General features: G+C 42.3%; 1 protein-coding gene across 1 annotated transcript; it reads right to left on the bottom strand.

Annotated features, from left to right (window-relative positions):
- Positions 1-540: 540 nt before the first annotated feature.
- Positions 541-20,902, bottom strand: MMRN2 (multimerin 2). The gene is made up of 7 exons (XM_048944230.1): positions 20,379-20,902; positions 10,965-11,087; positions 9,941-10,047; positions 8,558-8,626; positions 7,151-7,324; positions 4,185-6,086; positions 541-2,021 (listed from the first exon to the last, which is right to left on the bottom strand). Exons 1-7 carry the CDS (start codon positions 20,657-20,659, stop codon positions 1,633-1,635), a joined length of 3,045 nt encoding a protein of 1,014 aa, XP_048800187.1. The 5' UTR covers positions 20,660-20,902; the 3' UTR covers positions 541-1,632.
- Positions 20,903-27,241: the final 6,339 nt, after the last annotated feature.

Genomic DNA, 27,241 nt, shown 5'->3' with positions numbered 1-27,241 from the left:
TTCATTTTGCCAAATGGAATTGTTTTTATATAGTTTTCTAAGTTGTGTTAGGGAAAACAAAGGATAACAGAACTTCAAAATGAACAACTTTGGAGATGCTTCATTTGACAGGAAAAATTCAGGATGTGGCCATGAGTTTTTGAAGCTCAGACGTCCACTGTTCAGAAATCCTGCTCTTTGCTTTTTTCTAATTATAAATTTATTTTATATTCAACCATGACATTAGGCCAGTGAGCTTGTCTACTTTCTGAAAATTTAGTTTGCTCACTCACTTGATTTTAAACTACTAAACGTTGGGCTGTCTGGGCTGTATTCATGACAGGAATATCCTTAGAAATAAACTATATTTTCAGGAATATTTTTTTTGCTATTGTTGACATATTCTTCATGTCTACATTAGGGATGTATGTATATCTAACACATCCTAACAGTGTTATGTTACTATTAAGTTCTGCAATGTTGTTGAAATATACCAGGTCTAGGAGGAGGGAGGCTCAGCCACTTCTAAGATCCTTGCTTACAAAGGCTGTACAGGGTGCATCTTATTGGATTTGATTGATTGATTGATTGATTTTTTTTTTTTCCCTAGTGTTTGTGTTACATACAGACTGAAATGTGGAGTTAGAGTGAATTGTAGAAGTTTTCAAGACAGTCTGCCTGGTCCACAGAGAACAGAGAAGTAAAATTGTCTTGGCTTCTTGCTTTTGAGCAACCACTTTAAAAAAAATATCACTGCTAATATATAGTCTGAAATGTTTTTCCTTGACGGTGATGGGGACATCTGCCACAGGAGGGATTCTTTTTTCATAGAATCCTAGAATGGTTTGAGTTGGAAGGGACCTTAAAGATCATCTAGTTCCATCCCCCCTGTTGTGGACAGGGTTGCCAAATACTAGACCAGATTGCCCAAAGCCCCATCCAGCCTCACTGCTGCGGATGGGGCGTCTACAGATTCTCCTGGCAATCTGTTCCAGTGCCTCACTACTCTCTGAGTAAACAATCTCTTCCTGTTGTTTACATCTATCTTCTTTTAGTTTAAAGCTATTACTCCTTATCCTGCCACTGTACCCCTTCATAAAGAGTCCCTCTGTGCATTTCCTGTAGGCCTCCTTTAGATACTGGAATATGGCTATGACATCTCCCTAGAGCCTTCTCTTCAACCCCATTTCTCTCAGCCTTTTTCATACAAGAGGTGCTCCAGCCCTCTGTGACCCTCTTCTGGACATGCTGCAAGATACCCATGTCTTCCTTATGTGAGGGTTTCCAGAGCTGAATGCAGTGCTCCAGATGGGGTCTCATGAGAAAGGAGAAAAAGAGAAATGAGTTTTAAGTGAAGAAAGCCCCGCAAAGCATCTGTTCTGATTAGGTGCAGTTCTCCCTGTGGAAGGAATTGAGAATGTGCATTGATATGTTTGGAATCCAAACCATTAGGTCATCACTTGAAAATCACACTGCTGCTCATTAGCAACTAATCAAAAGCCAAACACTTCCAGAAAAGAAGCATGAAGACAAACCTAGAGTAGTGCTATGTTTAAACACATGCAGTAGGATTGAGTACATCACAGATGAAGCAATAGTGAATTGATCCATTGCATCTATGGAAAAAATATCAGTAAAACACAGTGTTACTGTTCAAGTTTTAAATAGTAGGAATCCACTCATTGTTGTCCCAGGTGGACTGCGTTTCTTGACAGTGCCCTGCAGCAATTCAAAGCATACTTTCTCTCCCTTTTCCATTTCTGCCATAGCAAAAGAAGTTACAGTATTTCCATCTGGTGTCTTCCTCTGACTACTTGAGAGAGTTCTTTTGTACCCACTGCTAAAAGAGAGCTGTCCCAGTGCTGGTCCTGAACTAAACTCCACAGAGATGACAAACAGGTAGACGCCTTTGTGCGGTGCTTTAAAGTAGCCATGTTCAGGAAAATAGCTGCTTCCATAATTGAGGTATGTTTCGTTAAATTTCAGAGCTTTTTCTTTATCCTTTCTGTCTGAGAATCCCACATGGAATGCTACTGATGAGTCTGAAAAAGAGAGAAAAACAGTATTTTAACAATGAGCATTCCTCTTCCCAGCTATTGCTTTTTATATGCTCAGGAGCCTAAGTCATGATGGAAACTTTCATTTTATTAGGTGCTGTGCAGCCGATTAATAGTTCTAGATAAAGTATTTTGGAAACATTATCTGTGATCCAAAACACCTTTCCTCTCTCAGACAAGAGTACTTGTTATGCAACTATCAAAAATGCAAGGTCAGGAAGACATAAAATTAGATCACTTCACGTAAGGGGAAGAAAAAAACCCTGAAAACATCAAATGTTTTTTGGGTATGGGAGCTCTTCTTTCCTAGTCCTTCTTGCCCAGAGCTGTTAACAGAAGAAGGGAGTTTGTAAAGACACATGCACCTATAAGGCACTTAGTTAACTACCTGAAACTGTTCTGATGCCTACTCTCAAATTACATACATTGAGAGATTGAAAGTGCCCAGAACAGGCACAGAGAAACTTTGGCAGAAAACTTGCTTTGTTGGGAGCTTATATGCAGACAAGGCCATGAAATGCTGTGGTTTACAGAAAGCCAGTTGGGTTACTTCCAGTCTTGATAAGAGACTGGGGTCTCTCTCTAAAGTGTGAGAGCACTGCACTGCAGTCCCCGAAAGCCTGCTTACCTCAGCTGCTAGGATAGGGTGCAAAATGTGGGAGCATGCCTGTTTCAGCCTCACAGTCATTGATACAGATGGATAAACTTTACCAATTACTTCTAACAACCACTCTCATTACTAAAAAGAAATGCCATGTTCATTTGAACTTCTAGGACTGAAAATTTTGTTAGGACTTCTGTTTGTGTATTTCCAGTAGTTTGTAGTTGTGATCTGTTTTCATGTGTTTTCAAATTTGTTGGAAAGTTCTCTTGCAGTTCTCTTTTTTAGAGAAGTAGTCAAGCACAAATAAAAAATCCTTAACCAAGGAAAAGATTCATTCAGTGTGATCCGCTGATATGAATAGGCTTTTGTTTGTCTATTAAAGAATGTTCCCCCTTTTTTTTTTTTTCAAGTAATATTTTTACTTCAGGATTCTTAGTAGAAAGATAAACATGCTTTAGAAAATACTTCTGTTTTGCTGGCACTTAAGGCATCTTATTCTTGGGAAAGAAGCAAAGTCAATAGTAGTTCAACTGCAGGTTTTTGTTCTTGTTTTTAAAATAAAGGCCAGAAATAGCTGAGGGAAAAGAAATGTAGATTGAGGTAGTGACGAAACAACTGATCATAGAGACTAGGCAGATATCACAGCAAAACACAAGGCTCAGTGATTTTTCCTTTAAAGTTATTGTAAGCTCTCTAGAACTGCATTCTGTTGTGTGGGAAGATAAAGAGATTAGGTCAGGATCCTTAGAAAGGCATAAGGGTGGGACCAAACAAGAAGAGAAACAATTGCACTCTTTTTGCTGTCCTGAAAACAATTTGAAATATGTTCTTTGCTTATTCATTCTTAACTATAGTTTTGCAGCACAGTTGCCTAAAGGGGCTGATTTTTGTTCTGTGTTATGTGTCCATAGCAAAGGCTGAATCATAAAAGCCAGTGGTAGAACTGTGGCACTTGTAATTAGGTGGTGCTTTTGGCACACTGATCCATCAGTGCAGTATAAGCCAAAAACCTACCTTAACTCTAAGAGAGAGATTGCACTCCGGGCAGTTCTCCCTGTTCTGCTTACACAAGTTATTGCAGTTAATTTAATGTATCTGTCCAGACTGATGAGGATTTGATGCTTTGAGTTGATGTTTTTTTTGATACCCCTTACGGACTGAAATAACTGAGAAAGAAGCAGCAAACCATGAGGCCAAGTGTTCCCCATCAGCTTTTTAAGAGTTAATTCCATAAACATGAGCATCTACAAACAAAATTTGGGTTCTAAGTTGAATTAATTCGAGGCCAGTTACACAGTAGCTATAATGGGTGTGTTTATTTTTTTTTCCCTGGCTTTGAGCAAAAGTGTACCAGTGTATTGACTTGGTTCTCAATCAGTTTATTTAGATGGAAAAGCAGAGATATCAAAATACCTCCCTCAAACATCCCACAGGATATCTGGCAGGTTGCAATTTATATGCTTTTGAGGGACTGGGAGCGACTTGCAGCAGGGCCCAGAGAGAAGCTAGACCTGCACATGAGCAAGTAAGATAAAAGAACCTACCTTTTTCCAGCAGTTCAGTCTGCACTCTATTTCTTCCACTTACTATCTGTGTATTTTCTCTCTGCTTCTCAGGCTTTTTTTTGTCTCTTTGCTTGTCTTGGCCTTTCTCTTGCCTTCTCACTTTTCTGGTAAGCATTGACTGAATCTTTGCAACATCCAGACTTATATTTGAGGCAAGTAATCCTTCATCGCTTCCAAACAGCTTTTTGAAAATCAGCAGATGTTTTTCCAGCTTCTCTTTAATTGTTTCTAAATCTCCTGAGATAATTTCCACAGAAGTGTTAAGTGGTTCTACTACATTTGCAATTGTATGATTGCAGCAGATACTCATGTCATTTCTGGATTCGTGCCTCTTGATTGCCAGACTCAGATATTTGATGTCATTCTTCAGAGTCATTATGTCATTATACATTGAGCTGTGCAAGGAGTCGTCTTTGGAAGCCTCATAATTAGGTTCCATATGTTCTACACTGCTGAGCTGATTAGCTTCATCCAGTGCAGAGTGTGTCTGAGTTTCCTGTTTGGGACGCTTTGAAGATGCATGAACACTGTGATTATTCTGTTGTCCTCTCTCCAAGCGATGGAATCTCTTTACAAGAGATTCTAAAGTCATATTTTGGTTTTGGAGTTTATTTGAGATCTCTTTCAGAAATTCCTGCAGCTGAACTACTGATGATATTAGGGTACTGGGATCTTCCTCAAATAGGACTTCCATAAACTCTTCTCCCAGTAAAGCCTCCAGTGCAGCTTCGTGCCGCATGGCATCTTCTAAAAGTGAGCCGAAAGAACTGTTGAGGTACTTGATGTGTCTATGAATTTCTTCATCTTTCTTCTTCAAGAGGCTTATGTCTTCTGAAAAAGATGCAACTTGCAACTGAAGCTGTCTGTTTTCTTCTTGACGCAGGTTAAGGGACTGATGGATAAATGGAAAGGCTGAGGAGAGCTCTTCCATTTCATTCCTCAAGAGGTCTTTGAAAACAGATTCTAACTGCTTCATGTCCTTTGATTGTTGGCCCTCAAGGGAATAAGTGATGTTCTTTAAATCTTCCTCAAGTATATTGGTGTCAGAAGGTATCTTCTGGCAATTACATTCCTCCATATATCTCAACAGGTCTGAATAGTTTTCCTGAAGATTTGAGAGAGTATCATTCATCTCCGATATCTGCCTTTCCATTGCTGCTTTATTTTCTTCAATAAGAACTGATTTCTCCATTAAAGTTATTGAAACATCTTCAGGCCTATACTTTGAGACATTTTTTTTCAACTCCTTAAACCATCTCTCTAGAACTGCAATATTCTGAAAGGCGACATCTGACTCCATGTAGAGGTCTTTAAGCTGTTTTGCATGCCCTGCCAGCATGTCATTTATTTGTCTGATGGCTAACTGTGTAGTTTCATCTTTGGGACTGTGATGCGAGGAGAGTTCTGTTAAATTTTTTTTCAAAGTCTCAAATTTATTTTCAAGATTGTTTTGCTCGTGTTTCATATTTGTCATGTTGTTGTTCAAAGCTAAGTGATGGGACTGCTGTATCTTGTGATGCTTCTTCAGCCTTGTGTCAGTATCTGCCCTAATTATGGTGAGGTTATGCTCAATACTAGCCTGCTGCATTTGCAATTGATTCTCTATCTCTCTTCTTATTTGATCAACTTTCACTACATTTTCCTGGACTTTAGATTCGAACTTAGTTCCCAGCTCCTGGAACTCTTTTTTAGGCACAGTGCTCTCTTGGAATCTTTCTATGTTTTTCTTGTTGGTTTCCACATCGTGGGACAGGTTTCTTACTATGTTGGAGAGATTCTGTAAGCTTCTGTTGAAGCTCGCCCACATTGGGTTCAAATGTTTCCTTAGAAAATTCTCCATGTGGGGAAACAAAAATTGCCGCAGAAGCCTTTCCTGAAAATCTGTTAAAACAAAGTTAATAATCATAATTCTGTTTAAGAAAGCATCTTAACCTGACCAGGGTAACTCAAGGATGTATTTTTCTTCAGTAACTGCCATCTTAATTCCCAAAATCTAAGCATATGCTGAATTATTTGTAACAGCAAAAATAACCTTATTTAAATCGGCAAAACATGTTGTGTTTCTGTTTGCAGACTGTAACTTAGATATGTATTGATTGCCCCATTTAAGTCAGAGAAATACTGCATTTTTAGATGCTTCTAGAGCAGTTTTATTAATGGTTGTAACTGCTCATTTTCACAAGTTCTTATCTGATGTGCTCCTGCTTATGCAATTTTCTCATACCATTATTTGTCTGATGCTTCCTATGATGTCCCTAATGCTTCACAAAGTTACACAGCATCTTAGCACCTGCATATCCTAGGCAAAGACTCTATAACTTGAAAAATCTATGAGGAGTCTGTACTAGTGTGAATTAGACTAAGGCTTGATTTTGAACTTGAGCATATGAACTGAGTGACTTGAAGTTCAGACTAGAAGACGTTTCTCTAAGTCAGTGGTTCAAATCAGTAGTTCAAATTCAGTACTACTCAGACCAAAGTTTCCACTGCAATATAAAGCAGGAATAATGTTTCAGATAAATGGGCACATGTTGTATTTTTACTATGTATACCAATCTGAGATTCAGCACATCGGGCTAGGAGTCTGAAAAGAAGAAGAAAAAATACATCTAAACTCAGCATCCTCATAGAAAAGAAGGCATGGAAGCAGAATAGTAAGCTAACAAATTAGTGTAAGCAATCTCTTCATTCTGTGGTTAATGCAGATTCTAAAGTTTCTGAAGAGTATGAAGGAATCTGCCTTTAATTTAATTTCACATTTTGACTTCTGCTTGGATTTAATTCATTACTTTGTATTGGAATTGCACCAATTTTCTTCTCTCTTTGGAAGCAACCTGCAGACCAGGGGATATTAGAGTGCATTCTGGCTCTCAGGCTCTCCTCCTGATCTGCATGGTCTTACAGGGCCTGTTGACAGGGTGATAATTCTACATCAGACCTCTCACCTTCATTGCTCTGGTTCACTTCTAACACCATGCTTGTACCGTTGTTTTCAAAGATTCGCTGTAAGTCACCTAAGTTGCTGACCGCTTGATGAATATCACTTTGAAGATCATCCAGTAATGCCTCCTGATTTTGAATGACTTCCAACAGCTCTCTTGAATCCACTGGTGTTGACACTAATCACAAGATTCAAAAAGAAAGTGTCATGCCATGAAGTTGCAGCAACACGTATTCCTACAAGACCTGTGAGCTCTGAGAACACCAGTGTATTTTTTTTCCTCTGGAAACCTTGCAATGACATTTAGGGATCTGTTGATTTATAGCAGCTTAACGACAGTTTACTTGCAAACTTTTTTTCAGCAGCGATGGAAAATTTATTTAAATATTAACACAAGACCTTCAACCATGGTAGCCACGATGGAGGTAAAATATTCTTCATTTAATACCTCCCCATGCCATAAAAACATTCTGAAATAATAATTGCTTTCAAGCCAATTGACAGGAAGGATAGCTAAGCTTTATAACCCAGAATAAAAGGACAGGACGAAGGAGCAACAAAGGTGTTTCACAAAAGATTCAAGAGCATAAGGGGCAAGTGTCACCGCTGGCTCTCACAGAGGGACCCTTTAACTTATATTACTCTAAATAAATACCTGCTAACTTGAGCTGAAGAATTAAAAGTGTATGCTGAGTTGCAGGAACCGGTGTATCTTAACTGTGCCATCCCTGGGACCTCTTCCCTTCCAGGATTACAATTGACTTTTCAAGGTAATGTTTTATAAACTTGAGTCTTCTAAAGCAACTGTTTATTCATTCAGTGCTGAGAGCATAGTGTAAGGAAGACTCTCTTTCAGGGCCGTAATGCTATCCTAAACCCAGTTGCTGGAAGGTATTTAATAGCACTACAAGCCTCACCATTTGCCATATAGTGAGCAAAGGTTCTTCTTGGATATTAGATTGGCAAGATGAGATAAGAATCATAACAATATTCTCAAAGCTACTAGTAGAGGCTCTAAAATGGCATTTGGAATAGACTTTTTTCCTGGTAAGTCTTCTGAAGTGCTTTCCTATGAATCCACCAAGCAGAACAAGGAGTTAAACATCCACACTAACAAAGGGTTTAACACCACCTGCCATTCTCACTAGGTTTAAGTGATGATCAGCCAGCTTACTATTGTGAAACTTTTGGCTGTTTTCTCAAGAACGTTCATATAATTTTATAGCAAAAAACACGCATAAATGGCAATGAATGATACATAGTTGTGTAAGGACTTTCCCAAGCGATGCTTTCACTAAAGATATTATCCATAGTTTATCACGTTAAAGGAGCAACTGAAAATCTAGCTTTTGCTCGGGGCAGTGACTTGAGATGTAAGAGAATGGCAAGCAATGTAAGTTCAAGAACATACTGTGGTTTGAGGACTCTTCTTCTTGCTGTCCTTCGGTTTGACTTCTTGGTGCTGGAATGGCATTAGGATCTGCAATTGAGATGTGATACATCTGTGAGAACACTTTAGATGCAGAGACTAATGCAGTTCAGTAAGGCAAGAATGTGCAATTTCACTTGCAATGTGACAGATGTGGAGATTGGCTTCTGCAGAGCAGGAAGAATCCTAGGATAAGGAACATTGTGTTGGGAGAATTTCACTTGTGGCACTGCACCGAAATGCAACACCTTGTAAATGATGATGCTGTGCAGTAGGGATGGGGTTTTTAAATTCATACGGAGTTACTGATCATAAGAAGTTATTCTGTTGCAAATAGATGCTTTTCTCTGGAGAGTCCTTTCAAAAGTTCTGCAAATTCCTCTTTCCTGTTCCAGTTACATAAATGTTCTGCTATTGTAGCACCAGCTACAGTGGGTGGTGCTGTACCAGTGGAGAGATAAAAATGAAGCGATTGGTTTTGGTCTGTGGGCATAACTGAGTAGAGACTAAGCAAAACACATTGTATTTGGTAATAGCCTTCTAACCTCCTAAATAGAAGCCAGACTGATAAATTACCTTAGAGATAAGAACTGAGAGGAGCTATCTGCACAAAAAACCTAAACCTAAACCAATAGAGATATAAACAGGAACTCCAAACTTTTCTGAGGAGCAAACTTTTCACCAATTAGGGTAGGTGGAATGGACCAAGATTTTCACCTGAATGTTTGACTTCTTTGTTTAATGCCTTAATTACTACAGAGAATTATCTTTTTATTTCAATATAAATTCTTCCGCTTTTGAATAAAGCATTTTGTTAAATCTTCTGAGTGCTGTGAAGCATTGCACTTTTTAAACCATGCTGTTCCTCCCCTGCCCCCTCACCCCCCTTTTATTTAGCAGCTGCTGCAATCAATATTCAGCAGTACAGGGAGCTGTGGTGGTGGTTCATGGCACAGAAAGGCTTCCTTTAAACTGGATGCTTGGCAATTTCCCCCCACGATTACTTCATCCTCTAAACAAATTTTTTTATATATCGCATGCTGGTGTTACTTTCTCTTATCATTACTTTCTATATGCATTTAGGCAGAGATGGAGACTTCTTAGGTGGAGTTTTACATGTGTCAGCTCCCCTGGTAAATGAATGCTTCTCTCCAAGTGTGATGATTAGTGGAAAGTGTTGTTGCTGTTAGCCTTGTTTAAGGCTAATTACACCTCCTTCCTGTTGCAAGGCGATTTGGGGCATAGCATGCCAAAGAAAATAAAGCATCAATTCCCAAACCAGAGGAACAAATAGGTAAGCTGTTTTTTGCCACAATGAATGTGGTTTAGTCTTAATTCCTATGCATGCTCTCTGGCTTTCCTTACCGCGTTGTTCACAATCCTTCCCAATAAATCCAGGGCAGCACTTCCACTGCAAAGACTTCAGAACCTTCTGTTTCACTTGATAGACTGGCTTCAGGGCTGTCCTGTACCTGAGGAGCAGGGTCCAGGTGTTAGTTTCCAAGTTATGGTCAGCTGGCATCACGTGGGGCAAATCCACTGACTAACTGTATGCTGGTGCCAGTGATGTCCTAGATAACTAATGCAGAATGTGGTTTAAAAGTTTGTCGTAAATTTTATCACTACTGCTCCCTAAAACAGTTAGCAGCAGTTGACAGCAATATTATTTTCTGCATAAGACTGGTTTTCAGAACTATTTGCAACAGGAGGTGTGTGCAAATTCATACATGCTGGCAGAATGTAAGTACTGTTCAGTTAGCAGTCTGCATTGGTCTACCTCACCTTCCTCCTGTTTGTTGTCCTGTGGGGATTTTTGTCCAACATGTTGCAGTAATCTGAGTCTCAAAGAGATGTTACAGCTGGCAAACATCCATAATTATCACAAACAGAACTCTAATATTTACTATTATAGAGCTGTCCCATAAGCTTTCACCTGTGCTCTTTGGGCAGCCGGTCCTTCTGAAATAAGAATAATCCTTTGGGCAGTTGTGTATCTGTAACTATGACTAAGTCTTACTGATGGTCACAGGCAGAGCTTTTTGGTGTTTTGTTGTTATTTTTAAGTTGTGTGTGTATTAGGAACCTGAAAATTGTGAAAAAGATGTGATTGCTTTTTTTTTCCCCCTAAATTAACGTGGGTAGATTAGAAAAATCACTTAATCCCCTTGTAGTCCTACACTTGATGGTTTTTAAAGGCAATAATTATCCCAGGTTACTTAAATGCCTTATCATGATAGGTACATAAATCAGATACTACCTCACCTTGGTATTAAATTAAGTTGGTGCTTAATTTATTTTCAAAATGTGCCAATCAGTAGTTCTGAAAATCTACTTCAGATACCTCAGAGAATATCCCGTTGTCTCCAGTGGTTTCATCTGGGGTACTTACATGATCTTCTGGCAATCTGGAGCTCCGTTTGGGCAGGGCTGCTGGGAGTTGACAATGTATTTCTCCTTCATGCAGGCCTCAATGTATGTCACCAGACGAGACTGCGTGACAGAACACCAGTTCCTATTGGGGAAAAAGGAATTTCAAATAGGTCTTTTAAAGTTTCTGCTTGTAGCAGTGACACAGAAGGGCAAAATGTAGAGGGGCTTTGTTTTTTGGGCTGGATGATGAGGAAAGTGAAAAATGCTTGCTAGCTTCTCCCCTCCCTCGACTCTCTGTTCCTTTGTTTTCATTTGGGATGCTTATCAGAGTTTCTAACAGAAGGGTTGATTGTCTGAACTTTGACGCATTAGTTCCATTTCCAGCCTTTTCATTCAGCAGCAGAAATTTCCAACCCATGATAACCTGCAGGTTAATGTTGCTTTAAACGTCAAACTGCCTGGGTGGGCATGTTGCCATTTCAGATGCCTCACAACTGACTCATCAGGTCTAGTCTGAGTGCTTCTGGAAAATTAATCCTACATAAACTCAGTTAATAATCGGTGTCTTCCAAAATATTGCTACGTCTGATCGGTTACTGGGCCATCTTGATTTTTGCATCCAACCCCTGGCTCCATCGGATCATCAGTTTTGTAGCACTCCTTTGGTGGTCTCTAAGGGGTTTATTTCCTCCTTGTGGTGCCCAAACCTGCACACAGTGGTTGAGGTGAGGCTTCACCAGCACACAGTGAAGTGAGGAAAAAGGATGTGCAAGCTTTGCTGGCTCAGAGAACCTGCAAGGAGATGAGATGTTAATGAACACCGTGTATCTCCTTAAATCCTGGAGGGAAAATAGAAATAGTATTTTGTGCCATTATGCATATTGGTTAAACTCCTTTTCCTTAAGAAATCAACACTAGTTTTTCCAAACAAAAGCAGAATCAGGTCTTGAACAATGCCAATTGTATCCACGGGGGAGTTTGGAAGGATCAGGAGGTACTCCAAAGGTTTGTGTTAAAATGGAGCAGAGCATTGTGTGGGGGAGAGCTGTGCCTGATAAAGAACAGCTGAACTTTAGGCAGTATATTTTTATATGGGAACACGGGAACTAAATCTCTGATAATCAGCATATATGGAAAAAGTTTGCCTTTCTTGTCTGAGCACAGAAACAATGGGGAACCAACTTGAGCTCGAAAGCAGAAGCTGTGGTCATGGCAGCTGGGAGAGCAGCAGGGCAGCCAGGAGAAGGGAAGGAAGCTGGAGAGGGAAGGCAGACAGCCTGGGCAAGCTGGGCGAGTTCCCCACACTCGCTGCAGCCAGCTTCTCAAGGTACAGCATGGCTGAGATGTCAGCAAGCACACCTGTGGGCAAAGCTGCTCTCAGTTCTTAGAGACAGGCATGAAAGCTGTGCAGAAGCAGCCTGCTGCCACTTTTCTTGTGGTTCCAAGCCAAAACAGCTGTCCCCTGCCATGTGCCCAGCAAGCCATTGCTGTGAGTGGCTTTTGCAGCTCAAATCCTCTCTGCTCTTTGTTTTTTGTTTTTTTTTCCTAGCAAAGTAACCTGGCTCACACACGCTGCTAGCCCAAGCAGGCACTGGTGCCAGGTGCAGGGCCTCAGACCTGCCCAGTGGGGAGCCTGCCAGATCCCAGCAAGGGTCCACGTCCCATATGGAAATCTCTTTTTCAAATATGATTATTTTGCTTTCATGTTTTGTTCTTTCTTGATGAAAACAACCCACGCCCCATGAATCATCATCTGTGCCGATTCGTTTTTCCCACTGCGCGTGGCTCCCAGATGAGTGCTTTTGGTCACATAAGCCTCACAGATCTAAACCAAATGTTTACATGCACAAATGTGTGTGAACAAGATGAGTGTTTTACTATTACAGATATAAATGCACAAACACATTTAATAGAAAATAAGAAGATTCTTCATACAGCTCCCATGCTGTATGTATCTGGTGGGCTTACTCCTAGGTTCTCACCCATACAAGAGAGTTACGTTATGTCAGAAATTGACCCCAACCTGCTGCTTGGGTAATTATGTATTATGTTGGACATATAATATGAAGCAAAAGGAATTTGACATACTTTGTATAAAAGCTGCCTTTAGTGGTAGTCATATTTCTGTATGTTTGTTTTTTCTTTAGTATCTGCTTGCTAGTTTTCCCTGGCTCAATGTAGAAGTCGATTTGTGAAGCTGAATGGCAATATCATATCATACTTTGGTTTTAATTATAACAATTTTTAGCAGATTTGAGTTGGATTCAATTTATCAAATTGTATTATGTCGTCCAGTAAATATGTAAAGCCCATTTTTCCTATCTGTAAAGGGCTGCAATATAGATACATGTGCCCAAAGGTGAAACCTCTATTGTAGTATTTTTATATATCTTGTCAAATGCTTCCTTTAAGGAAACTTTTCTATCTATTACTAAAAATACTCCTTAATTGTATTAACCTTGAGGGAAATACGTCATTCCTTAACATTAAAGTGGAACGATTTAAAGACTTACAAAGGCTTGATCTGAAGTTCAGTGAGACAAGTGGCAATTCTGCACTGACACCAATGGGCTATGAAGCCTCAGTGACTGCCCTTTCACAAAGAGAACTTCATTCAGCCTGTTTCTGGGACATAGAAGCTTTATGTTCTGCTTCTGTATTTTTTTCCCCTTGTGATTGTGTAGCTTCACTCACTGACTATACCACCAGCTTTGCACTCTGTGCTTTCATCCTCCTTAATAGGGTTTCCTTTCAACTCCAGCCTCTGTGGCCAAGGAGAAGCTGCTTTGTGAGGAGAGCAGGAGAGCTTTATTTCTAGGGTGGGGAATGATGAAGCTTATAGCAAAACTGCAAGTTGGAGCAACACCGAAGTCAGCCCTACAGAACCAGGGCTAAGGATGCTTGTTTTGATGCTAGGGATGGTTGGTTTTGCTGTTGTTCTTGGATATTACACCTGCTTTTTCTGAAACACAGCAAAAAAAAAAAAGCAGTTTTGTTTGCAATGTCAGAATTTGGTCAGACATCCGGCTATCACAGCAGCAGGACAGGAGGTAAAGCAAAGTGGCCATAACTTTGTTACAGTGAATACAGGGTTGGTTCTTTTCCACACAGTGCTACAACTGATAAGAGCAGCATGATGGTAGATGAGAATAATGTCCCCCAGCACAGCCAGGTACTTCAGTTTCATTGGTGGTCTCCTGCTTGTCACTGTAATGCATCATTTTAGACCGTTGCTGTGTCAGTGGAATTTTTGCCTGAACAAAAGCTGCAGGATGTTGTTTTTCCATGAGTTTTGTTATTCCTTTGTCTGTGCTCATGCAGCAGAGCTGTCCTTCACATCAGTTTCCTCCTGTTTCTGTTCTCAAGGAAGGCAGTTCCTATAATTACTTTGAGAACTCCTGCTCAGTGGATCATGACTGTTACTGACAGCACAAGTCATTTAAGGCCCATAGCTCTTCCCTTTTCTGTGCAATGCAAAAGGCACAAGGTATGCAATTATTGCTGCTAAGATGTGCTACTAGATGACAACAGAAGGCTGTCCAGTTCTGGGCTCCCCAGTTCAAGAAAAAGACAGGGAACCTCTGCAGAGAGGCCAATGGAGGGCCAGGAAGGTGGCCTGCAGTATCTTCTGTACAAGGAAAGGCTGAGAGACCTGGGGCCCTTCAGCCTGGAGGAGAGAAGGCTGAGGGGGATCTTATCAATGCTTGTAATTATCTAATGATGGGTATCAAGTGGCTGGGGCCAGGCTCTTTTCAGCAGTGCCCAACAACAGGACAAGGGGAATGGGCACAAACTGGAACACTGGAAGTTCCATACAAGCAGAAAGAAGAACTTCTTTACTGCCAGAGTGACAGAGCAGTGGAACAGGCTGCCCAGAGAGGTGGGGTGTCCTTCTGTGGAGATATTCAAGTCCCACCTCGAGGCTTCCCTGTGTGACCTGATGTAGGAAACTTGCTTTAGCATTAGGATTGGACTCAATGGTCTCCAGAGGTCCGTTCCAATCCCTACAATTCTGTGCTGGTCTCTGAATGTGAAGCGATTTCCTACTAACTTGTGTAGGCTCCTGACCTACTCCAGTTGAAGCAGAAAAAAATCAGGCTTTAGCAGTAGAATAATCTGTGTTCAGTTTTTCCCACAGTGCAAAGCACTGACAATAAAAGAGCACTCAGTTCAAAAAAGAGGTAAAGCATTGCATTTAAATTAGTCTAAACTGGGACTGTGCATGTCGGTTTTAAGAAAGACTCATCAGTTAATTCACTGGGGAGTGCCAAAGGGATTAAGTACTTAAAAAGGTGCTCGCTCTCATAAGGAACAAGGTGTGCCCTTGTTTTTAATTAGCAGCTGATGTGTGATTGCTGGTGACCTGTCAGCACATCAGTGAATTCTCTGCTCTGCTGAGCAGGCAGCACTGTGTATCAGCCAGGCAGCAGGAACTACTTCTCTTGTTTCCCTCTTTCCCTGATTATGGGTAATGCTCCTCTTGGGCAGAAACTTTGTGCCTCATGCCTTGAGCATCACTGATTCTCACTGGGATTTGATGAAAGTAGACTGATTGATTTGTAGTTAATCATAACAAGCTCAGCTGAAAGAGCAGCAATGCCAAGTGCTTGGATTTCCTTGCAGTACTACAAGTCTCCCAGTGTCCCAGTTCATTCCAGCTGTGATGCCAGTTAGTATATTTTCAGCTGTGGCCTGTCCTGCAGAATGCCTTGTGAATGTAGTGCCACAATGGCTTTCTGAGTAAAAGCAGTCCTGAACTTGGAGCCTCACAGCAAGCAGCATTTCAGAGAAAGCAGACTTGGCTGCAGTGGCTTTTGAGGCAATCCCACCTGCTGTACAGCTACTGCAGAGAAATTTGTGCAAGAGTTTTCTTCTCTTCACAAAGCATTCACAGCCGTTTCCTTTCTTATGTCTTCCTCAGCACAGTGCAAGTTCTACAGCCCGCTCTGAGGGCAGCTTAAACTGGGATTTCATCTTCTGATTGTTGCAGATAAAAGCGCACTCTCACTTCATCTTGAAGTGGGATTGCAGCTGGTGCTCCCTGCCAGCATAGCTGTGCTTTTGCCAGCCAGTCAAAGATGCAAAACAAGACAAGGTTCCCAAACTGTGTGCGCTCAGTGAGCAGCAAGGCTTGTCCTGATCATCTTTTCTTCTCAGCAAAAGATTTCAGTTTGTTCAGAGCTGGCTGGTAAGGGCTTGTTTGAGGGTTACTGACCCTCATCTGTAGGAAGGCTTTGGATTCTGTCACTACGCTTAAACAAGAGATCCCTTGCTATCTTCTGAAGGAACAAATTGCTACAGCTTGCACTAATGAACCATGTAACAATGGAAATGAATCTTTTGCATGTGGAGGGCTAGGTAACTACTGTACTGCGCTCAGTGAAGCTATGTTTCTTCAGGAACTGCCCATCAAATACACAAAAGGGAAGCCATTCCACCTGCAGCTGTGCAACTCAGCAAGAGAGTTGAAGATTTCCAAAACTCCTGAAAGGAGCCAAGTGCCAAATTTTGATAGGAAAGCCACTGCTTGTGTTAGTGAACTTGGCACTACAAAAGCTATTGTTGAGCACTCTGGCCGTTCCACTAGTGTGCAGGATGTCAGGGGCTGAAGATCACATTAAACTGCATTTAATCCAGAAGTTGCTTTATTTTAAGCCTGCGTTCTATTCCCCTTTGGTGGGAAATTTCAGTATCCCATAAACATCCTAAGAAAGTCCCTCTCTAATTTGGAAGAAATAGATGAGTCAGTGTGAAACTGATATTAATCAGATCAATGGATGTTTTCCTGTAAAAGCAGAAAAGAAAACGAGCTGTTAAGATTGGGCATTGTTTTGACTTTTCCCAGAATAAGAGCTATTTTGGTTTCCTCTGCTTCTTTGCACTCTGAAGGATGGATGGCTCCCCCTTTGGGCACCCTGGCTGATCACAGACACCAGCTCTGTGGCCGTCCCAGTGCAGGGCTAAAGGAAGAGGTGCGTGTTTCAGTGAGATAACAGCACTGCTGGCTGACATCAGGAAGCCTTCCTCCCATCAAGGGACAGGACTGTGTATACAAACCTTGACACAAGTCAGCATGATTAAGGATCTACTTATTCTGCAGATTTTTGCCTTTTCTGTCAGGATTCGGGATGGTTTTTTTTTGTTGTTTTTTTTTTTCCCCCCCCCCCAAACATTTTAACTGTAAGAAAAATTGCAATAGATGGGAGATAGAGCATCTGACTGTGGATAAAGGAGAACGGAGCACTAAAATACCTGCCATGACGGAGATACAGTTCACACAGGGCAGGAGCTCCCTGACAATGATTTCACTTCAGGGAAGAGGAGAAGTTCTATGACTTTGTCATAGAGAGGGAAGGCAGGTTTAGCTCCTTTGCTTATCCCCACCTCATCACTACTTCCATTTCTCCTTCGCTGCATGAGCCATCCATTTGGGGATCAGCTCTGTCAATGTGGTTACTGAGGGGTAAAATCAAAAATAGCCTCTGTTTTGTTTTTTTTTTTTTCTCCTTGAGCTTATTTTTAACCTGGAACACTTGAGTGATCTGGTTGACAGTGTTACTTCACAGATCAGGCCAACTGAGCATACAGGGAACTCTGGGCTTCGCTGCCCAAACTAGCATGTGGTGGAATTGCACCTTTTAGATGCTTTGTTTTTGTTGTTGTTGTTTTTTGTTTGTTTGTTTGTTTTGTTTTTGTTTTTAAGAAATATGAATATTGTGTGCATGAAATCTGAGTCGTCAGTGCAATTCTTTGTGGGGCTGCAGGCAAAGGGATTGGATTAGAGCCTGCATGGAAGTTATGGGTATTATATACTGTATGTTTATGAAATCTATTACTTGTCTTTGCTGTTCTTACTCTTCAGCTTCCATGCCTAAAACAGATGCTAATAGAGTACAGATCTTTGTATACTTGTGCTTCCATTTCCCTTTCTACTTCTGCTGGTAAGTTTGTGTACTCACGGATCCATTTATCTCAGCCATAAGGAAGTTTTGTCGTGTCAAACTGATCAATTGCACAAGACAGCTTCAGGGAAAAAGGAAGGAAACTTTGAACAAGCACAGCCTCTCTGGTGCGCTCAAATACAAGCAGCAGCTGAGATACCAATCTGTTACCTAGCCCTTCCTTTATCAAACAGTTGAAACTGTTCTTTACTATCCACACATTTCTCATTAAAAACTGCCTTATTTTAAAACTCTGATTAGAATAACCTCATTATTCTGAGAGGAATTCAGTAGTAACATAACATATCCAGGCATTTGACTGGGCCTTAGTGAGTCATTTCACCTTACGTGCTGAGACAGAACCCAAGGAATTCCAATGGCCTGGGGAGTATTAGTCATCATGGTCTCCAATTATTCAAATACCATGAGAAAAATAATACTCATTTATTTTGAAAAGGTCTAAGAATGTTTTGCAACAATCATCATTTCTAATGCATAAGAAAAACAGCAAGAGCTTGGGGGAAAAGTCATTGATTGTCGCTAGAAAGGTATCACAGTGTTGCCATGGACCAGTGGTTGGTTTCCATCACCCCAGAGCTTTTAGTGGTGTGTGTGGATCTCACCATGTTTCTTAGTTCCTCATAACTCCCAATGCCTTTTCCCTTGCTTTCATTCCTTGCTCCTTCAGCCATCTGCACCAACACTAAGGATTTAGAGCACAGGCAGAAGCAGACCTGTGCTGTCTGTTAGTGTATGTGCTCTCCCCACTCAATTTTGGGTACAGCTCCTCTGAAAACATTAAATTTCTTTCCTGAGATGTGCTGCCTTGCTGGGCTTATCACTCTAATTGTGATTGCTCCAGCAAAAGACCGAATACCCTGAAGCTACTGGCAGGCTAGATCTTGACTGCATGTAGTCATCAGCATTGCTTTATAATAGGGAAGAGCGTTGTGAGTTGACTCATTATGCAACCATCTCCTTAAAAGGAGGAAGCATTTCTCTTCTTGGGAGGAAATCAGGATGAGTAACAGCTTGTGCTGAATGGCATTACACAAATTGGTGCTGAACAAAGTCACACAGCAAAGGAAAAGGTCCTAATTAGGAAAGTATATTACAGTGCCTTGCTGACCTCTACAAGTACCTCTTTACACTTTTGAATTTTTGCAGCTTTTAGATTGCTATCAGCATTTCAACAAGCCATCAAATGCTTGACACCTTGCAGTATAGCATGCAAGGCCATGGTAATGGTTCTGTTTTGCTTTCCTTGCTCTGCTAGAGTCTCAAATGCATTAACCAGCAGCTGGTGAATTAAGTGTGCGCCATTACTGAACGCTGTCCATCAGAAAACTGCAAGTCAATACTTGGTGGGATTTAGAAAACGATTCGAGGTTAGTGCTATGGCATACAGATCTGTGGGGATATGGAATATGAAGGAAAACAGGACTGTAAGCCCTGCACTGTATTACATGCAGAAGGGAGGCCTTAATATTACAGGTAGATGAGATTTAGAAAGAAGATGACAAGCTTTTGTTTGTGTGGAAAAGAATCGTGACATGAACAAGGATTTACAGTGTCTTTCCCTCCCTCCTCTCACTACCCCAAGAACATTTGAAGAGAAGAATCAGAGCATCCCGAAGCAGTGAGCTGTGAACAGCACTCACTGTGCTGCTGTTCCAGCCGTCCTGAGCAGTAGCCTTCCATCAGCGCTATAAAAGATTCATTCCCTGTCCTGATTGGTTTTCATCTATTTAAAACATTCAGGGACCTACTTACATGCCCTGTAAAACTCACAAAACGCAGTGTTTGGAAACCTTTCTAGTGAAGCACATGCTTTATCTACTCTGAATGGGTATACAGCTAGAGATGATTATGAGAAGCATGTGAAAATCCTTTTTTGTTTTCTCCTTTCTCTTTTGGTGGGGGGAAGGTTGAATTTGTGATATCATGCTTATTCGTTACTCCTTTTATATTTACTCCTCACTGTTCCTGTTTTGCTAACATCCCACTCTTCTTTCTCTCATATTCCTCTTTCCCCAAGGCCCAGGTCTGAGCTGAGTATGTTCTGATGATAAGCAAAGGTTGCCACAGTCGGTAAAAACCCCCGTTGGTGTGTGAAGAGAAAAAGTGAGGAATGAATTTTATCTAGTTCTGCTGTGCCTGAAGTAGTATTCTGTGTTACTGTGCTACAGGGGAGCTGCAGGGCTCTGCCTCATGGCTTAGCCACACCAGGTGCATCCAGGCACTGCATCCATCCTGCTGTCTTTAGGATAAAGAGTCAGCCACGTCTGTGGTTTCATCCTTCACAAGCAATTATATTTCCTGTTCCTGTAGTTAGAACATTAAACTTCTCCTATTTGGATGCAGACCAATCCCTAAAATCTAATACGTTTCAAAGAGAAACCTTTATCCATAATGGTCTTTCATCACGTTTATCATACGTGACTCCATCACGGGCACGAACATGGCACGAACATGCATATTTGGGTACTTACCCGTTTTGGGATGGTGGGCTGACAGCTTCCAGCTGCTCTCTTTCTCCCTGGTGTGGGTAGGCAATACTCACAGAGTATTCTGGCACATCTGCCCGGTGCCCTGCTGCCTCCCAGGAGCCCTCTTCCTCCTGCAGCAGAGCCCTCTCCGGGTCTGTGGGGGTCTGATGGCTCTGTGCCTTTGAGCCATGCATCGGAACATCGTGGTAGCCGTGATGGTCGATGTGCCGGGCCAGCTTAGCCAGTCCTATTGTGTTACAGATGAGCAAAACCTTCACTAGCATTGTGGGCTTTTTTTCCCACCCAATTACACCTGTCTGTTGTTCTCCTCTCCGGAGCGCAGCCTGAATTAGTGCTGGAATGCCCTGGCAGTATTCTTTAAACGAAAAGTTGGAAAAAGGAAGGAAAAAAAAAGATTTGTAACAAAGAGCGGAAAAAGCTTTCGACCCTCCCAGCCACTGTGGAAATGTCCGTGGCCATCAAACAATGTGAGCCTGGTTCCTGTGTGGAATGCCTCTAACAGAGGAGGGGGGGAAAAAAAAAAAAGAGGTGGTAGGGATATAACTTATTCAAGGAACTTCTGAGTTTGGCTGCCTTCTAAACTTATCTGTGAACAGGAACTCAGCTTTTATCAGCTGCCTTCTCCCTCAGGCACAGGAAAAGGATGTTAGCTTTAAAGGAAAGGAAGAGAAAAGAAAGGAAAGAAAATACTGAGTGGTGTAACAGACTCTCGTTATGGTGCCAGAAAATACCACAGAGCTGCTTGCTTCGGTGTCTGCAAACGTTTACTTCTCCAGTTGAACATCTGAAATGCCCTGGCTTGTGCAATTTTGGTACCTGCAACCAATTGTGGTCATTAACATCTTTGGAGTAAGATCACAGTGGGGAAAAAAGATCTTACTGACATCCATTTCTGTGTGGCCTCCACAGAATTCTATGCATCCTATTCCATCACCAGAAAAAGCTGCTGCTTTTCGGTTTGGTTGCTGTCATAAAGCAGAGTGCATTTCTTTCCTCCCTGCCTCACAGCGTGATGCACTCTGGCATCTTTAAGAATAAAATTAAAGTGGAATTATGCTTCCTGACAAAGCAGGTGTGGATTCTGGTGCAGGAGGGCTGGAGCATGTCTCAGAGTGATTGATGAGAAGCGCGGCCAAAGGCTCAGTCTGTCCTGCAGGCTATTAAATGTAAAGCTTTTCTGGAGCTGCTCCAATGTCTGCTGAAAAATAAAGCAGGATAAAATCTCTCTAGGATTTTGGAAGGCTTTGTTATTGAGGACTCTCCTTGTCATAGGTTAGATCTAGAGCCCCTCCTGCTTCCTCTGTGCATAATGGAAGAACCCAGAAATGCATGGAGATGCCCTTAATGTCTCACGGCTGACACTGCTGGGCAAGGGCATGGACAGGAGCAAGGCAGGGAGAGATTCCTGTCTTTCTAAGGACAAAACCTGCTGTTGCTGCTGCAGTCACTTCTCCAGGGAGATGAAATCACAGATTCTGGACTTAAGACTGAAAAAAGTAAGCAACTTCCCTCTGTTCCTTCCTGCTGCCTTTATTACCTAATTGCACGCATCCTGCTAGAGCACAAGCTCATGTTGGTGTGTGCATGTCTTATGTGCCGTTTTTCACATGCAAATGGGACTTTCTTATAAGTAACTGGATATGACCTAAGCATTGTGTTTGTTTACTTAGGACAGCCCATTGTAAGGAAGAAACAGAAATGAACGTGAGGCAAAACAAATAACAGGTGTAAAACCTGAACTGCTGTAGGATTATGGCTTGCAGAACAGTGGTTTTGTGCTGCAGAAGATGAAGATACCCCATTTGTGACCCATTTTCAAACCCTTTGGCCCTGTCTTTCATCATGAGCTTTTCCACTTAATCACCCATGGCATCTTTCTTCTTCCAGGACGTGGTATCTCCAAAGCAGTGAGGCAGTGCATCTCTGCCACCCCAACTGAGACATCTGCTGCTCCTCTTGTGTGTGCTGCAGACTGCTCAGCCATTGGCAGGTGAATCATTTCATGTGACTTTTGAGTAGCAGTTATGAAAGACATGAAAAATATTGAGCGTGCTGGTGACTGACATCTCTGTCCTTGGGTGGATGCAGCATAGACATTGCCATGGATATATCTAGGGTGTGAATTATTCAAAGGACCCTCTTTATTAGACAACACTATGAAAGATTTCTGTTCAATTATTAACTGCTGTGGCTTAGGGTCCCTGAATAATCTGAATATGCAGATTATGGTATTTTGTTCATAATGGTTGCTGGGCTATGACATAAGTTTTCTGGTTTAACTTCTGTAGGGGAGTGGATATGAAGAGCACCTGCATAGGAACACAATTCATCTCAACTTTGCCCATTTTTTGATCTGGTGCTGCGGCATGGAACCATGGGAAACAGACACATGAGGCCATTTTCCATAACTGTTTGCTCTTCACTTTCTGTGGACAGTCTTTTCCAGGGGAAACCTCCAAATGATGAGAAAGACAAGCATGCACCATGTCAGTAGATGCCTATTCCCTATTCAGCTACCTGCTTTACTGGAAGCTCGGTGTACTTTGCAGAGCTGGGTGCCCCTACTAGAGTGGAAGAAGTAGGTAAGATTAAAAAAAAAATTAAATATAATTTGGAAGATGTTTTGGCATTAGAGGATGCTCAGTAAGTGACATGGTAGTTCAGTTCAAAGGCATTTGGAGCTGCCCAAAGAAATTTCCAGCAGCCCTCAGATCAGCTAAGAAAAACAGACTTGCTCTGTGTTTTGGCATCTAAATTTGACAGGCGAGATACCTGGTTTGTTCCTCCTGTCTTGGTCTCCAGTTGTTATTTCTTCCTTTCCTTTGTGCTCTTATTTGTGAAATTAATTTTCCCAACATTTCTTGGAAATATTTTGATCCATTCTCAGTCTCGGAATCATAGAATCACTCAGGTTGGAGAACAGCTCTAAGATCATCATGTCCAGCCTTCGATCCATCCCCACCATGCCCACTGTCACATCCCTCAGTGCCACACCTCCTCATTTATTGAATGCCTCCAGGAACAGTAATCCCACCGCCTCCCTGGGCAGCAGATGCCAATGCATCACCAGTTACTCCAGACTCATCCATGAACCCCATGAACTTTGTGACAACTGTCGCCACTACTCTTGCCTTGTCTGCTAATTGTAACTGTTTACCCTAAGCACAGCTCTTCACCCTCTCCCACAGTTCCTGTCCTGAGAGGCCAACATCCCATCTGCACCTCCAAATGGCCAAGATGTCAAACATCAGCACTGCCTTCTAGAGAACCCACAGCATAGGAAAATCCCATTTTTTCTCTTGGTGATTCTCTACTCTGCTCAGAGGACAAACCCTTGAGGCCGCAATCTGACAGGAGGCAGAACCAGCAGGAAAGCATTGCCAAACATCATGCTGGAGAGATGGCTTGTGTTCACTTGGACAGCAATCGAGCAGGTGATGCCTGGCAGCTTCCCTGTGGAGAAAGAGCAGCTAGAAATTAAATCTTCAATTTCAATTCAGATAATTTTTTTTTTCTTCTGCATCTTCTTCTGCTACTCTGTAATGCTCTTAAGCCTATATTTTAACTACAGAATCTGAATATTTAAAAAGAAAAGGGAAAAAACAAAACAGTCCTGGGGAAAAAAAACAGGCTTGAAAAGCCCAGAAAAACTGGAATTGTTTTAATAAGCATAAGTTGCTTCAGACTTATTTATTCCAGCCTGAAACCTCTGGAGCAGACTGAATAAATGAATGGATTTTCTGTCTGTGAAGATGAATAGGACAGCTTTGTTGATATCTTCCCAGCAAGGGGGGAGCCACTGGACAGCAACCACTGCCTTCAGGTCTGGGAAATGCTGCCTCATTCTCTGCCCACCCGCATGCCCTGGTGATGCTACCTCCACAGGCAGGCTGGGAAGCTGGGCTTTGGTGGTCTGTCCTCAGGGGAGGAAGCCACATTCTTGCTGGGAGTGTGTTTAGCATTCTGCTTGGAGCCCATCAGTGGTGCTCAGTGGCAGAGATTCACCACCAAAGCCGGCTGCAGGCCATCCTGCCAGCTGCTGTATATGTGCCTTCTGAATGCTCCTCTGCCACCCTTACCAGAGGAAATCTCCCATTAGCCATGCAGACCTGTGCCCGGGGTGAGAGTCCTTGCTGTGTGCCTGGAGGATGGCAGGCAGAGCAGCTTGTTTTCTTCCAAGCATGAAAATGAGACATCTGAGACAGTTCTCCTTTCCGCGTTCTGAAGTATTCATAAACGGAGAGAAGATTTCTGTTTATACAGAGCAAGGTCTGATCCTGTTATTGTTAGCATTATTCTCCCTGCTAAAACTTCCCTAACAAAGGATATGCACCAGCCACAAAGCAGCCCATCTTTCAGACGTCATATGCCTCCAAAATACTTCAATAGATGACCAAACCCCATTCCTTTCCAGCAGTGAGATGCTTTCGACAGCTGATGGCCAGCAGCCCAAGCTCATGGCTGAGGACAAGGTTAAGGTGCTGTGTGCACAGTAATTAGCAATGCGGAGAGCCAGAGGGAAGAGAGGATAATTAATTGAAATCCTATTTCAGTCTGTTGTAGTCACTAAGAAAAAAATGGGCAGAAGGGGACAGGGAGTCTTGGTTTTGATTTTCTTTTGCATTCCTTGATTTCCTTTGTGTCTGCTTTAGGGAATAGTAGGCTTGGGTTAGACCTGTCTTGCACATATTGCAGAGTCACTGTGGGAGAGCACACACACACTGCAGCCATCAGCCATGGGGAGGGGTGGAGGGCCTGGCTTAGTGGCTTCTCCTGTGCATCCCAGGGCATCTGAGGGACCAAAAGGGGCTGCCAGCTGCCAGGCCAGCCTTGGCCCCCTGATCTGCCCTTAGGAGGAAGAACTCCATTCCTTGTTAAGGTGTTGTATCTACTGCAAGGGGAAAATTCTTCTTCAGGCACAGATCTCACCCACTGCCAACTTCCACTGAGGCAGGACTGGCAACAAATGAGCACTAGATCCTCAGCTTCGAGTAGGAAGGTACAGATGCCATGAGATGGCTAATATTCAGGAACTCTTATTGATTCTTGCCCTACACAGGTCACTTACAACGTTGCCTTGAGTCCAGAGCTTTCCTAAAATGGTTCCAAGGTAAAACAATGTCTGTGCGAACTGCTGGCTGTCTTGGGAGGGATCCAGCGAGTTTAAATGCCTCTCGTGAGTTCTGTCTGAAGGTCATTGGGACAGGAGAGCACAGGAAAGGAGTATCCCTCTCGAGCACCGGTTGATGCACTTGAGTGATGATTCATCTCTCACACTGCAGGATGGCTCGATGTTCCTTGCGTTTGAGAACTTCTACAACAATGCAAAATATGCAGCATTTAATTACAGGAGTTACAATGACAGGACAATAGCTCAACAAAATCAAAGAATACTTCTCACAACCTTCTCAGGCTGGATGTTCCCATGAAGTGCCTGGAAAGCCCTCTGCTCTGCCTTAATGCTCTTTGAAAGCCTTGAGGAGAAGTAAATTGGCCCCAAGGATGGTCAGTTTCATTTTTTACCAAATGCAGTAAAAACCTGGCACCTGCCCTGTGCCTAATGGAACCATATGCCATACTCAGCCTCCTGCAGTGTGATGCAGCAGGGTGCACACATTTCACATTTGTGAACACTGGGCCCTGTGGGTTGTGGGCAGTCACCTGCCCAAAGGATGTTCAGAAGGATGGAAAGAAAAGCTGTTCTTTCCTCAGTGTTATGGCAGTCCAGAACAGTGAGAGCACTTACAATATTCAGCATGCTGTGATGGCCTTTCTTTGAATATTGCTTTTTTTTTTTTTTTTTTTTTTGGATTAACAATTGATACATTTTGTAGCCTGTAAGAGATTTAGCTCTTCTACATTGAAATGGGAATTCGTGGTTCACTTATTGGCAAGGAGAACCACTGGTGAGGAAAAGACTAATAAATCTTTATCTTATTTTCCACATCAACAGTCTTGCCATTATTTCAACATGGAGTAAGAAAACACTTCCCAAACCCACATTAATCTGCTGACTTCAGCAGTAAGAGGGCAATCTGTGTGCTGCCCATGTCATGGCTGCAGCCTTGGAGCTTCCCTCTAAGCCTGCCTGGTAAGCAGGGGCAGCTGCAGTGGGCTGGGTTGGTGCACAGAGGGATACTTCATGGCTTCCACAAATAGGGCAACAGAAACAAAACACTACTGTGTTGTACCAGCACTTGTTTCTGTTGGGTTCCAGTTTGGGAGCAGCAGAAAAGCTGATCTGGGCCACTTAGGGTCTATTCCAGAAAGAATCGAACTCAAGATAAATTACTAATGATATCCAGATGTGATTTTAATGATCTGTGTTTCAATACTTTTTCCTGGAGAGGCATTGAGGCCAAGTGGGTCATCAGCTCAAAGCTTCTGCCATCAGTCCTCCCACCGACATCATTCTGCAGTGGCTCAGCCCGGAAACAAATAAAAGCAAGATTTCCCCTACAGCCATCGTGTCTTTAACCATTCTCATAAAACTGAAGAATGGCCTGGGTTGAAAAGGACCACAATGATCACCCAGTTCCAACCCCCTGCTGTGTGCAGGTCGCCAACCAGCAGACCAGGCTGCCCAGAGCCACATGCAGCCTGGCCTTAAATGCCTCCACGGATGGGGCATCCACAACCTCCTTGGGCAACCTGTTCCAGTGCCTCACCACCCTGTGTGAAAAACTTCCTCCTAATATCTAACCTAAACCTAAACCCTGGCTCACTTTAAAGCTATTATGATGGGGTGTGTAGTCAAGCCCAAACTGTGATTTGTACTTGATGCTGGGGGGGCCACTTTCAGACATTTCAGATGTGGCTTTTGGGCTTTCCAGCATGCTGTCCTT

Source organism: Lagopus muta, chromosome 5 (genome assembly GCF_023343835.1).
Source record: "Lagopus muta isolate bLagMut1 chromosome 5, bLagMut1 primary, whole genome shotgun sequence".
In the NCBI taxonomy this organism is placed as follows: Eukaryota; Metazoa; Chordata; class Aves; order Galliformes; family Phasianidae; genus Lagopus; species Lagopus muta.
This window is presented reverse-complemented; position numbering and strand designations above follow the sequence as displayed.